Genomic DNA, 14,162 nt, shown 5'->3' on the forward strand with positions numbered 1-14,162 from the left:
TGCTGCAGACCTGGTGCTGGAGTCTACAAAATACACAGGGCAACACACTCAGCCAACTCAGCATGTACCCTCTGCTACCAGGCAACTTCATCAGCATTTATGGCATTTATCAGATGGCTCTTTTCCAGAACAGCTTACAAAAGTGCTTCAGTGCATTTCCTGTACAGATAGCCACACTGAGGTAGGCATTCAGTATGAGAAATTTTAGATGCCATTTATTAATTTTATTCTGGCAAATTAAATTATTTATTGTAATTGTGTGACAAGATCATTTTTCTGCAGGCAACTAGGCACACTGTAATACAGGCAGACAAGCATATACAGACCTATAATTTGCACGCACTGTTGTGTTCTGAGATTCCTGTTGTTTTAAAATGTCTTGGGCAGCACTCAGCATAACCACGTAGGCAAAGTTATTACACAGTCCCAGTAGCCCACACACACACACACACACACACACACACACAGAGAGAGAGAGAGAGAGAGAGGTAAAGGGTTGAGTTTACTCAAATATAATCAGTAATGTTCACATAACCAACAACACTCCCTCACACAAATTACTGCTTTCCTCATCCATTTAGTTAGCTAGCTAGTTATCTGACTAGTGGAACACACTAAACAAAATCGGCTTTGATTCCTCAACCGGTGTCAAGATCTGCTACCTAAGGACACATCATCAATCTCATGACACGTACCAGACAGTTCAGTTAGCTAGCTTGCTACTGTTTGGCTAAACATCAACTTACCAAACATAGCTAATGTTAGCTACTTACCCTCACTAACGGTATCAGGATCAGCATCAACACTCTCTGATATGTTCATGACAAATGCTGTAAAACCGATAACTGACACGTCTGACGGTGTTGATATCTAGCTACTGCTAACTAGCTAACCTAGTTATAGGTAAGAAATAGCTAAGCTACTTAATGTGAAATTCTGATTTCTTTGAGGAATTCAGTAAAGGTTAACGCCATAGATATGTAAGATGCTGGCATGCTCCATGAGACGGAAGATGTATATCTAAGCAGTCCCGAGGAGGACAATGAGCAGCCTTCAACATCTGAGGCAGGTAACTTTGGGTCATTTCGTGCCAAATCCCCTTAGGAGAAAAGGTTTCGTTAGTGAGGTCAGGTAAGATCATGTAGGTGTATGCCAGTGTTTTAGGTCTTTTTTCCCCAAAAATTGGGAATGAAAAAAGTCACAATTAGTATTTGTTTTCCTCACCAGGTCCACAAAGTTAGTGACGTTCAGGGGCCTTGTTCCCGTTCCAAAACGAGAGCGGGATCAGCATACGAGATAAACTGCCCACCGTCTACCTCACAAGTACAGAGCATATCAACTATATAAGCACATAGAAACCCAAATAATTCGTCTTTGACGAATTCACATATGTAATTATGGCATATTACTGAGTCAAAATAAGCTAAGGGATAGTTTCGCTTCTTTAAAATCAAAAAGCAAAATTGCTTTTCATTCTTCCTCTTTCTGTTATGAGCAACTCATAACAGTTCCGTATGTCAGGTATTCAAGCGCATGTGGCCTAGCAAAAGTAGGAACCCCTTGGAATGATCTGAAAATCTCAGGTAGTGTCTGTACTGAATAATAAATATTTATCAATAAGAATTTATACAGTCCAGTGATTTCCATCTTCAGCGTAGGGAGTGGCGGGCCATGGCGAAGGGCGGGCTGAAGACCAACCCTTCGCGTTGCCATGGCCACGTGTCTTTGTTTTGGTTTTGTCTCCTGCTTGCCATGTGAATGTGTTTCCCTCTCTAATGACCCAGAGTATTCGATCACTGCATCCACATGTTCCCTCTCGCAGTTTTATTAATCCTCTGATTTTATGAACTTCCCGGCCACACCGCTCTCCCTTCACTTCCTGACATTTCTCGTTGTTTCTCCAACGCTCGTGCGAATCAGACCAATTAGAATAAAGCAAGCTGATGCGGCCACGCCCACCACTGACGCAAGACCACAGCGGGGGAAAGTTCTGGACGGACCACGTTTTTTCTGTTGCTTTTACTCGAATGTCCTACTGAAACTAATCTAATTAAAAACACGTTTAATGAATACCTTTTGTATACAGATTTATTGAACAATATAACATATACAGCAGTCCTTAAATGTGGGGAAATAGGAAACGTTACGTTGGCCCGGAATGACTGAAGTAATTTTATGATAAAGTAAAACATTTATTTATAGTCATTTACATAGCCTATGTGGTTCCGCTTTCCCATTTTCCAACTTGTTTGGTTATTTGTTGGTATTGTCCCCTTTCAGACCATCCTGGATCTTTGTTTCATTTCTACGGACTAATTCGGTCTCAGAGACATCAGTAGTCTACAGTTGGACTGGCGGCGTCGCTGGCTGACTCGCGGTTGGTGAGCTCGCGCAATGGAGAAACCTCTAGAACTGTCGCGAGGTGAACGGGGGCGTTACCTGCTTGAATATAAAGCGCGAGCGGCAGCTCGTGGAAGACACAGCGTTCACGGACAGGTAACTAACGCACGAGCGAGGAGGAGTAAACCAACGGCTTTAACAGGGCAAGTTGAGTACAAAGGAGAGAAGAAGTCCTTTTACCCTGAAGAGATCTCCTCCATGGTCCTGGTGAAAATGAAGGAAACTGCAGAGGCCTACCTGGGTCAGAAGGTAACCAACGCTGTTATTACTGTACCTGCCTACTTCAATGACTCTCAGAGGCAAGCAACCAAATTTGCTGGTGCGATTGCTGGGCTGAACGTCCTAAGGATAATCAATGAGCCCACAGCTGCAGCGATCGCCTACGGCCTGGACAAAGGCAAGCAGGGAGAGCGCAATGTGCTGATCTTTGACTTAGGAGGGGGTACGTTCGATGTGTCCATCCTGACTATTGAAGATGGCATCTTTGAGGTGAAAGCAACAGCAGGAGACACACACCTGGGTGGGGAGGACTTTGACAACTGCCTGGTCAACCATTTTGTGGAGGAGTTTAAGAGGAAGTGCAAGAAGGACATCAGCCAGAACAAGCGTGCACTGAGGAGATTGCGCACAGCCTGTGAGAGGGCCAAGAGAACCCTGTCCTCCAGCTCTCAGGCAAGCATCGAGATCGACTCCCTGTATGAGGGCATTGACTTCTACACTTCTGTTACCAGAGCACGTTTTGAGGAGCTGTGCTCTGACCTGTTCAGGGGAACACTGAATCCTGTGGAGAAAGCCCTTAGAGATGCCAAAATGGACAAATCCCAGATCCATGACATTGTCTTGGTTGGAGGTGCTACGAGAATCCCCAAAATCCAGAAACTTTTGCAGCCTTTCTTCAACGGCAAAGAGTTGAACAAAAGCATCAATCCAGATGAGGCAGTGGCTTCCGGTGCCGCAGTTCAGGCTGCCATCTTAATGGGCGACACATCTGGAAATGTCCAGGACCTGTTGCTGCTGAATGTGGCCCCGCTGTCTCTGGGCATGGAGACCGCAGGTGGAGTCATGACCGCTCTCATCAATGGCAACACCACCATCCCCACCAAGCAGACCCAGATCTTCAGCACATATGCAGACAACCAGCCCGGTGTTCTGATCCAGGTTTACGAAGGTGAAAGAGCCATGACAAAAGACAACAACCTGCTGGGGAAGTTTCAGCTGACGGGCCTCCCACCTGCACCTCGAGGAGTCCCTCAGATTGAGGTGACCTTTGACATTGACGCCAATGGCATTTTGAATGTGTCGGCAGTGGACAAAAGCACTGGCAAAGTGAACAAGATCACCATCACCAATGATAAGGGCAGGCTGAGCAAGGAGGAGATTGAGAGGATGGTGCAGGTTGCAGACAAATATAAGGCAGAGGATGACCTGCAGAGAGAGAAGATTGCTGCTAAGAACACTCTGGAGTCCTATGCCTTTAACATGAAGAACAGTGTGGAAGATGAGAACTTGAAGAACAACATCAGTGAGGATGACAAGAAGAAAGTCATTGAGAGGTGCAACCAAGCCATCATGTGGCTGGAGAACAACCAGCTGGCTGAAAAGGAGGAGTACGTACATCAGTTGAAGGAGCTGGAGAAGGTGTGCAACCCCATCATCGCCAAACTGTACCATGGAGGGATGCCAGCTGGAAGCTGTGGAGCTCAGGCCCGTGCCCGCTCAGGGGCCGGCACCCAGGGGCCCACTATTGAAGAGGTCGATTAGGGACGTGAACTTCTTGTATGGACTCAGAGTGCTCTTTTTGAATTAGTTTCTCCTGAAGAAAATGTTGTTGCCTGTATTGTTCAGTTGTGCTTCACAGCATGTGGAGAATTAGCTGATGTGGACAATAGCATCTTTTGTCATTGCTAGTGCATTAATAACGTTTAGAACCTTGTAACACTATCAATATGTGAGATTTGTCATTACAATGTTTTTCCAGTGAAACATTTTACAAAAAGGTAAATATTACGGTGTTGTAAATATTCATCTAAATATATTTTGATATTTATTGTTAATAAAATGATCTGGACAAAATGGCTTAAATTTGTGGTCTTGACAGTCCATAATGTAATCTTTCTTATGAAAATAAATATATTAAGAAGAAAAACTAAGGAAACATAAAAAACATTTTTAGCTTTTTGAGCTCCTGAAATCTAATTAAATAAATGTAATTAAACTGAAATGGTGTGTTAGTCCTACAAATACTCAGCAGCACTATATGTGAAGCTCACATCACATTAAATTATATACCTTTTTTTTTTTTTCATAATTGACCCCTTTTTTGTTTCATCAGTGCTAGAAGGCATGATTTACTAATCACTATAGTTACAGGGGTGCATGTGTATGTGCGGTTTCTGCTGTACAATATACAATATAAAAAGAAGGAAAAACTTTATATTCACCGTATATAAAAGATAATAAATAATACTGGATTCTGTTATATTTTGTATGTAAAGTATAATAATAATGTAAAGATGCCCAAACAGAACACGTATTGCATCTGAGACAGAAAGTGCAGACTGCACCTGGAATCCACCAGAGCCAAACTGTAATGTGGACATTGTGTGGTCCAACTGTGGCCATGCAGATGATGATCATGACCAAGGTAACTACTGTCATCCACTGCTTGAGGCTCACCTAACTTGGTGGTAAGCTACCATCAGACAGTATGCTTGCAGATGTAAATGCAGCAATAAGCACAATACCAACAACCTGTATAACTGAAACCAACAAACTGGTATATACCACTGCTATAGTTATGCTCAAGATCCTAGGATACAGTATACAAGCAACAGGCCACTTCCTCTGTGCCCCTTGAAATTGGAAACTTCAAACCAAGATAAAGCCAACTCGAAGTCAGCAAACCAGTGCACAATACTATGGCATTTTAATAGATATGCGTACAGCATACAGCAGTCACTGAGGTAACAGCCAATACACTCATTTCAGAACACAGTATTGTTAAACGGAATCCAATATTTGTTGTAAGTCTCTGGGAGTTGAGAATTCTGATGGCAGGGGGGAAGAAACTGTTGCACAGTATGGCTGAAAACACCCACATGTTTTGTACCTATTCTGAGACTAACAGAGTTTGTATGAGTGATGTGTGGGCTCATCTATAATGCTGGTAGCATTGAGAAATCAGCGTGTGTTGTAAATGTCCATGATGGAGGGGAGAGAGACCCTGAGGACCTTTTCGGCTGTTCATTCTATTCTCCTCGGGGTTTTGCCATCTGAGACAGAGCAATTCCCAAACCAAGTAGTGAAGCAGCTGCTCAGGATGCGCTCTATTGTAGAACATGGTGAGGATAGTGGTAGGGGGATGAGCTAGAAGTAGGAATTACTGCTGGGTTTTCTTGGCTATGGAGCTGGTTTTGAGGGTCCAGGTGAGGTTCTCTGCTAGGTGGACACCAATGAACTTGGTGCTTGTGATGATTTCCACAAAGGAGCTGATATTGATATTGACTGGATATTGATATTGACTGGAGATTGATCACCATGTACTTTCCTAAAGTCATCCACCATCTCTTTAGTTTTTTCCACATTCAGAGACAGTTTCTTGACTTTGCCACTGCACTTCCTCTCTGTATGCTGACTCATCATCCCGCTGATGAGACCCCCCACAGTCTTGTCATCAGTGAACTTGATGACGTGGTTCAAGCTGTGCATCGCTGCAGTTTTGGGTCAGCAAAGTGAACAACAGTGGACTGAGCACACAACACTATGGGTAACAGTGTTCAGTGTAGTGGTGCTGGAGACATTGATCCTGATCCAGACTGATGGGGATTTCCCAGTCAGAACAGCATTCTAACGTATGTGTCTTTTTGTTCAGATGGATAAGGGTCAGAGGAAGAGTTGGAGCAATTGCATCATCTGTTGAATGGCTGGGATGATATGTGAACTGTAGATAAACAACACTGGTGTGCAGTCTGTGGAGATACACAAAAGAAGAGACAGCCAAAAAGTAATGGCCTTGTTTGGGTTGGGTCCTTGCCTGAGCCTGGGTGGGTTGGCTGGCCCAGGGTGGTGGCCAGGTCCCCGCATATATTTAATACTAGTTCTGGTTGAAGCTCTGTTGTGTCAGTGCCTGACTGTATGTGCCCTTTTGGAGCCAAGCCAACATCATTATTTCTCATTAACATCACGTAGACTAGCATTAAGGTTCCGTTTCTTGTCCAGCATTAATGTTACTTGTCCTGTAATAGAATTGTAGAGAGAACAGGAACACATGAACATCAGCTAGAGAAGTGCTGTTACGCAAAAAAAAGAAAAAAAAGCCAAATAATAAAATGTAGACGTGCCGGTCCTGCGTACCAGTGAGTACCGGCCTACTTTGAGCTCTGAGTAGGAGAGACTGTTGGGGTGGCACCGATGAAGATGAAGAGGAGGACAGCAGTGATGAGCTTGATCAGTGAATAGTGATGAGATACTGATGCTTTACCATACAAAAGATGGAAAAGGAACCTATGTCAGAGAAACCAGGTATAGGTTACACTGAACATTCTGCATGCCTAAACAAAAAATATTTCATTGGGGGCTTCTTTTGGGTAAGACATTTTGTTGTTATTTCTAGATTTCATTTGCTGTTACATGTACCAGCACATGGGTGCCCATGGGTTTGTGTCCACAGGTGCAGACTGTGGAAAAGGGGGGTGATGACTTCCCTTTAAAGATCTGGCCCCGGGTCCATGAAGATTGGCTTCATTCTCTTTTCAGACAGGAACTATGTCTCCTGGGAGCCCACATGCTCTTTTGGTCTCTCTCATAATAGAAATTTGTTGTGCTAGGCATTTCTGATTAGCATTTGACATTTTTTGTTAATCTGCAGAACACATAACATGTATAACCATTAATTGTTCATCAGTGGGTTTATAACATTTTATAAGTATTAATTGTTCATCAGTGGGTTTATAACATTTTATAACCATTAACTGTTCATCGGCCATTCCAGATTCTTGAACAGCACTCAGTATATTAGACTGTTCTCTAGTGCTTTCTGGAATCATCTAGCAGTTGGTGACATTTGCATGCACCAGATGTTTGTGTGCCAAGTTGTTTGAATAATGCAAACAACAAACAACTCTTAGCACCCAATGTTACACTATTACACTAAGATCTGTTACAATAACTATTATACTTCATTGTCAGTAGAAATGTTTTAGTATACAGCAAAACATAGGCTATGTGACTTAATGATTCTAAGACCATTTCAGTTCTTTCTAGTCTCATCATCATTAGGAAAGTGTTAGGTGCAGTGAGGAACTTAGTATTAGTAAGCTAGCCTACATGTATTGGGAGACTCAACACTACAATGACAATGCTAAACAAATAGTTCAAAAAAAGCCAGAAATTAAATAGGTCTAAGAAAACATACAGAGAAGTGATGTGAGGTGATATCTGAGCATCATGTTCTTAGCAAATCAAACAAAGCAACTAAAATGAAAGCAAGCAGCTTATATTAATGTAATAAATGAGGCTCAGAGTGGTGAGAAGGATCCATATGCAGGTAAGGGGTTTTAACAAAAGGAGCACAAAACAGGGTACGGCCAAAAATCAAGGTCCAAAGGCAAAAACAGGGTCAAAACCAGAATGAACGCAGAGGAAACAGGGGCAAATGTATGAGTCAAAAGTGAAAAAACACGAGTACAGTCCAAGGCACAAGAACAACAATAGCAGGTAGCAAACACTTGGCCGGGCTGTTCATCCTTGAACCAAGGACTGAGTCCTCTAGAGGCCTTTGACTGAGGCGCCTAGAGGCCTGTCAAAGAGGCCTCCTAAGGATTTATGCTGAAGCCTACAGAGCAGAGTAAAAGAAAACAAAAGTAACTGGGAAATGACCTGCACTATTTCTCCTTTTGATTGCTGATGTGGGTTTCTTTTTCATGAACATTCCTGATTCTGGTTTTAAAAAACGTTGCTTTACAAACATCGCTGTTATGTTTTGGAAGTTATTTACGGTTCCAGGCTAAACTAAAGTCAGTACGGGGCTGCCTATCCACGAATTCTCAGTGAGAAGGAATGAAGCCCAACAACGTCTCCTGATGTTCAGTGCTTACCACTCAGACAAAGGCAATTATCTTAGGATGGCAGGCCTAGTGAGACTAAGTGACTATCCTACCATGAAGCTTGTGAAGTGTTATTTAATACATTCCGTGAAATGTAGCAAATTAATTTGTATCCTAAAATTCGTGAAATATTTTTGATAAAACAGGTCAGTGAAATTAACTGATTTTCTTCTGAAATTAGTAGAGTCCTACTAATAAAGCGCTAGGCCTAATGGCACGGTCCATTATGACGTCACATCGTTGTGACATCACTATGTGGCTACAAAAAGGTATAAATACGGTCATTTCACGAGACAAGTTTTAAAGCTTTGAAACGTGTCCGATTTGAGGCAGGAACTTTCACCGTTGGTGTGTATACATACATTTACATAGATACTGTTAGCTAATTAATTTCTTCCATTAATTCTTATCTGTGGATAGACGGTATGCTACTTGACCTTATTTACGGATAAGCCGTTCACCCAGCGAGGTGGAGATTACAGGGCGTAAAGCAACACAGCACACGATAAAGGCAAACCGCCCGACTCCGTTCTGATCGTATCTGATCTTTTCGACTGGCTAACTGCTAGTGTAAGGTTTTATCCACCGGTCACAAGCTAAATTTTCCACAGGACCGGCCGTAAAATTTACGCCTAGACGGGAACAGGTGTATGTTCAGATTTCATAGGCAGCGTCTTTGGGAACAGTTTTAAACGTTGCAATAGCAGGGTGGCTGCGATGCAGACATCGTTGCAGTTCTTCTGATGTCTAGCTATAACAACGCAGGCCTGATTCAGAGACTTAGGAGCAAATTGGTAACCGAGGTAACCGTTGTTGTTACACTGCTTTGTTTAGAGGTCAGTGTGGTTTATATGAACTATGTAATTCGATTGATTTATGTATTTCACTGTCGGTGGGTTTTGTTTTGCTCTATACTTGGTAATCTAGTAGGAAACAGCGAACTATCTTGCCACAGTTAGTACGAGTAGCAATTTTGCTACGTAGCAGCGCAGGTTGCTTAGCAACGGTCATTATTACGCCTGTTAAATGGGCGCGTGCATCGCGACTGGTCTTGGTGAAACAAGCGTGTATTATTTCGTCATTGTGTCAACAAAATATTAGCGCGAACGTGTTCCGATTGTCATTAAGAAGATAATGCGATTAGATTTATAGACCAAAACAACTTCTTCATCGAATTATATGTTACAATTGACGCGAAATCAAGCTTGTAAGGAAATACTTATATTTTCTTAATACAATTTTAAGAAGTGTTGGGGATAAAATCACGCAGCTCAGATATTGGTAATTATTGGCATTTGTCTCGGGTATTTCCAAAGCTGTGCCTCATGAGCTGAAAACTAACTTTGTGGTTTACCATGTTACCCTGGTTTTAAACTGACACGGATTTTCGTTGAAACAGAATCCATCCTTTTACGTATAGAGTAGACATCGGCACCAACCCCCCACATCGCAGTGTGAGTATTCCTTTTCCACCTGGGACACCACAAGGCAGCGGATGAGGGGACGCCGGGAAAGTGGCCGAGGAAGACGAGGGAGGAGCAGCAGACACTGAAGGAGGCGAGAGATGCGGCAGCTTCTCCTGCACATGAGAGTAAATATCTATTTTCATCAAGCAGTCATTTTATGCATCATCTCTACTATAGGTTTTCTGTTTATCTGTCCGGAGTTGGTATTCTCAAAGCGTTCCAGTCTTAATACCATGGTAACCAGAATGAAGTCATTTTAATAACGCTTCCTTTAATATGTCAGAATAGTCTTGGCTTTGCAATGGGAAACATTCAATTTTGTGTAAGATACATAAGTAGCAGTCTGAGACTATAAACAAGAGACAACTCAAATTAATAGTGAATCTGAGAAGGTATGATGTTAGGAAGAACACACTTTAATAGCAAAAGCAAATCTATTCACAGCCACTTATATAAAAAACCCCATCTGTTTTCAACACACAATCAACGTTTTCAATCATGAAGCAAAGTGACGGGAATCGGGAACCAGTTCCAAATTGTCCAATCCATCACAATTATACGACGCCGAGATAAACACTTGTTTTTAGCAATGCTTTTCTGACAGTGGGTCAAACATCCTTTACTTTCATCCATATTAGACGAAGATGGACAGACTGTTGCTCCAGCCAGCTTCAAAACTTATCGTCAGCCCCAAGCTGAAAGCTCCGTCTCATGTTTGCTGCACAACAACGGGGAGTGAGCGTGCGGCAAGGGCGAACACATCAATGTGCCAGGCAGGCAGACAGGGAGGGAGGCAGGCAGAAAATGAGGGAGGGAGTCTAAGGAGGCAGGCAGACAGGAAAGAAGGGAGGGATGGAGGGAGGAAGGATGGGAAGGCAGGTATTCAGACAGATAGGCAAGGAGGGAGGGGAGCTGGGGAGTGAAGGAGAAAGGCAGGCAGGCAGTGAGGGAGGGAGGGTGGGGAAAGAGGAAGGGAGGTAGACTGGGGTTAGATGTGGCCAAATGAACAGCATGTATCATGAACCTCCGCGCGGAGTCTGGGTCTCCATGCTACTTGTCCAGTCACATGTATTGACACTGTCTCCCTGGAGTCTGGGTCTCTATTCAAATCTTCCAGCTCCAGGTGTCCCCAGCCTCCACCAGGAGTCTGGGTCTCCATTCAAATCCTCTGGCTGTATGTATCCCCAGCCTCCATCCGGAGTCTGGGTCTCCATGCTGCTTGTCCAGCCGCATGTATCGACACTGTCTCCCTGGAGTCTGGGTCTCTATTGAAATCCTCCAGCTCCGCATGTCCCCAGCCTCCACCAGGAGTCTGGGTCTCCATTCATATCCTCTGGCCATATGTATCCCCAGCCTCCATCTGGAGTCTGCGTCTCCATGCTGCTCATCCAGCCGCATGCATCACCAGGGTCTCCCTGGAGTCTGGGTCTCCATTCCAATCCTCTGGCTGTATGTATCCACAGCCTCTCCCTGGAGTCTGGGTTTCCATTCCAATTGTCTGGCCGCATGTATTCCCAGCCATCCGCTGGAGTATAGGTCACATGTTGCTTCTCTGGCTGCATGTATCCCCAGCCTCCCTCTCTTCCTACCACCCCAGCCTTCCCTCCCACCCTGTCTGCCTGCCTGCCTCACTCCCGCCCCAGCCTCTCTCACTCCCTCCCTACCTGCTTGCCTTCTTGCCTGCCTGCTTGCGTCCCCAGCCTCCCTCCCTCTCTCGCTGCTGGCCTCTCTTCGTCCCTAGCCTCCCTCACTCCATCCCTGCTTGCTTGCGTCCCTCCCTCTTGCCCTGCCTCCTCGGCCTTCCTTACTTACTTCCTGCCTGCCTGCCTGCTTGCCTCCCCAGCCTCCCTCCCTCCCTCCATGCATGCATGCATGCCTGCCTGCCTCACCCGCCTTCCTCCTTCCCTGCCTGCCTGTCTCCCCAGCCTCTCTCCCTCCTTGCCTGCCTGGTTACGGACCTCCAAACCCTGCCATCGCTGAGCTCAGTCAAGCAGGACGTCCCGTTCCCCAGGTAAATATGCTGCATTAGAGTAACATTAACACAATGTAGGCAGGCTTATCAACTTATTTCTCTGACTAAACGAAAATGAACACCGTGCAAACATCCTCTACTTTCATCCATATTAGACAAGGATGGACAGACTGTTGCTCCAGCCAGCTTCAAGACTCATCGTCAGCCCCCAGCTGAAAGCTCCGTCTCATGTTTTCTGCAGAACGATGGAGAGTGAGCGTGGCAAGGGTGAATGCTTCGCTGTGTCAGGCAGGCAGGGAGGAACGGAGGGAGGGAGGGAGGAAGGATGGGGAGGCAGGCATGCAGACAGATAGGCAAGGAGGGAGGGGAGCTGGGGAGTGAAGGAGAAAGGCAGGCAGGCAGTGAGGGAGGGAGGGTGGGGAAAGAGGAAGGGAGGTAGACTGGGGTTAGATGTGGCCAGATGAACAGCATGTATCATGAACCTCCGCGAGGAGTCTGGGTGTCCATGCTGCTCGTCTGGCCGCATGTATCCACATAGGCTCCCCAGAGTCTGGGTGTCTATTCAAATACTCTGGCCGTATGTATCCCCAGGCTCCATCCGGAGTCTGAGTCTCCATGCTGCTTGTCCAGTTGCATGTATTGACACTGTCTCCCTGGAGTCTGGGTCTCTATTCAAATCTTCCAGCTCCGGGTGTCCCCAGCCTCCACCAGGAGTCTGGGTCTCAATTCACATCCTCTGGCTGTATGTATCCCCAGCCTCCATCTGGAATCTGGGTCTCCATGCTGCTCATCCAGCCGCATGCATCCCCAGGGTCTCCTTGGAGTCTGGGTCTCCATTCAAACATTCTGGCCGTATGTATCCCCAGCCTCCACCCAGAGTCTGGGACTCCATGCTGCTTGTCCAGCTGCATGTATCCCCAGTCTCTCCCTGGAGTCTGGGTCTCTATTCAAATCGTCCAGCTCTGGTTATACCCGGCCTCCACCCGGAGTCTGGGTCTCCATTCTAATTGTCCAGCCGCATGTATTCCCAGCCTTCCCCTGGAGTACGGGTCACATGTTGCTTGTCTGGCTGCATGTATCCCCAGCATCCTTCTCTTCCTACCACCCCAGCCTTCCCTCCCACCCTGTCTGCCTGCCTGCCGCACTCCCACCCCAGCCTCTCTCACTCCCTCCCTAGCTGCTTGCCTTCTTGCCTGCCTGCTGGCCTCCCTTCCTCCCCTGCCTCCCTCACTCCCTCCCTGCTTGCTTGCCTGTATGTCTCTCCAGCCTCCCTCTCTGCCTCCTCGGCCTCCCTCAGTTCCTGCCTACCTGCCTGCTTGCCTCCCCAGCCTTCCTCCCTCTTTCCACGCCAGCTTCCCAGCCTCCCTCCCTCCCTCCTCAGCCTCCCTCCGTCTCTCCCTACTGGCCTCCCTGCTTGCCGCACTCCCACCCCAGCCTCTCTAACTCCCTCCCTACCTGCTTGCCTCCCCAGCCTCCCTCCTTCTCTCCCTGATGGCCTCCCTTCCTCCCCTGCCTCCCTCACTCCCTCCCTGCTTGCTTGCCTGTATGCCTCTCCAGCCTCCCTCTCTGCCTCCTCGGCCTCCCTCAGTTCCTGCCTACTTGCCTGCTTTCCTCCCCAGCCTTCCTCCCTCTTTCCCTGCCAGCTTCCCAGCCTCCCTTGCTCCCTCCTCAGCCTCCCTCCCTCTCTCCCTACTGTCCTCCCTGCTTGCCGCACTCCCACCCCAGCCTCTCTCCCTCCCTCCCTACCTGTTTGCCTCCCCAGCCTCCCTCCTTCTCTCTCTGATGGCCTCCCTTCCTCCCCTGCCTCCCTCACTCCTCCCCTGCTTGCTTGCCTGTATGCCTCTTTAGCCTCCCTCTCTGCCTCCTCGGCCTCCCTCAGTTCCAGCCTACCTGCCTGCTTGCATGCCTGCCTGCCTCTGCAGCCTTCCTCCCTCCATTCCAACTTTCCTCCCTCTTTCCCTGCCTGCCTATCTGTCTGCCTCCCCAGCCCCACTCCCTCTATCCCTACCTGCCTCCCCAGCCTCTCTCCCTCCTTGCCTGCCTGCATGCGGACCTCCCAAGCCTGCCATCGCTGAGCTCAGTCACGCAGGACGTCCCGTTCCCCAGGTAAATATGCTGCATTAGAGTAACATTAACACAATGTAGGCAGGCTTATCAAGTTATTTCTCTGACTAAATGAAAATAAACATTGTGCAAACATCCTCTACTTTCATCCATTTT

General features: G+C 46.4%; 1 protein-coding gene across 1 annotated transcript; it reads left to right on the plus strand.

Annotated features, from left to right (window-relative positions):
* Positions 1-2,550: 2,550 nt before the first annotated feature.
* On the plus strand, positions 2,551-4,303 carry LOC145653830 (heat shock 70 kDa protein-like). The gene has a single exon (XM_081708184.1). It carries the CDS (start codon positions 2,599-2,601, stop codon positions 4,159-4,161), a length of 1,563 nt encoding a protein of 520 aa, XP_081564310.1. The 5' UTR covers positions 2,551-2,598; the 3' UTR covers positions 4,162-4,303.
* The last annotated feature ends 9,859 nt before the right edge of the window (positions 4,304-14,162 follow it).

This window comes from Electrophorus electricus, chromosome 3, assembly GCF_041902795.1.
Source record: "Electrophorus electricus isolate QZ-2024a chromosome 3, ASM4190279v1, whole genome shotgun sequence".
Classification (NCBI taxonomy): Eukaryota; Metazoa; Chordata; class Actinopteri; order Gymnotiformes; family Gymnotidae; genus Electrophorus; species Electrophorus electricus.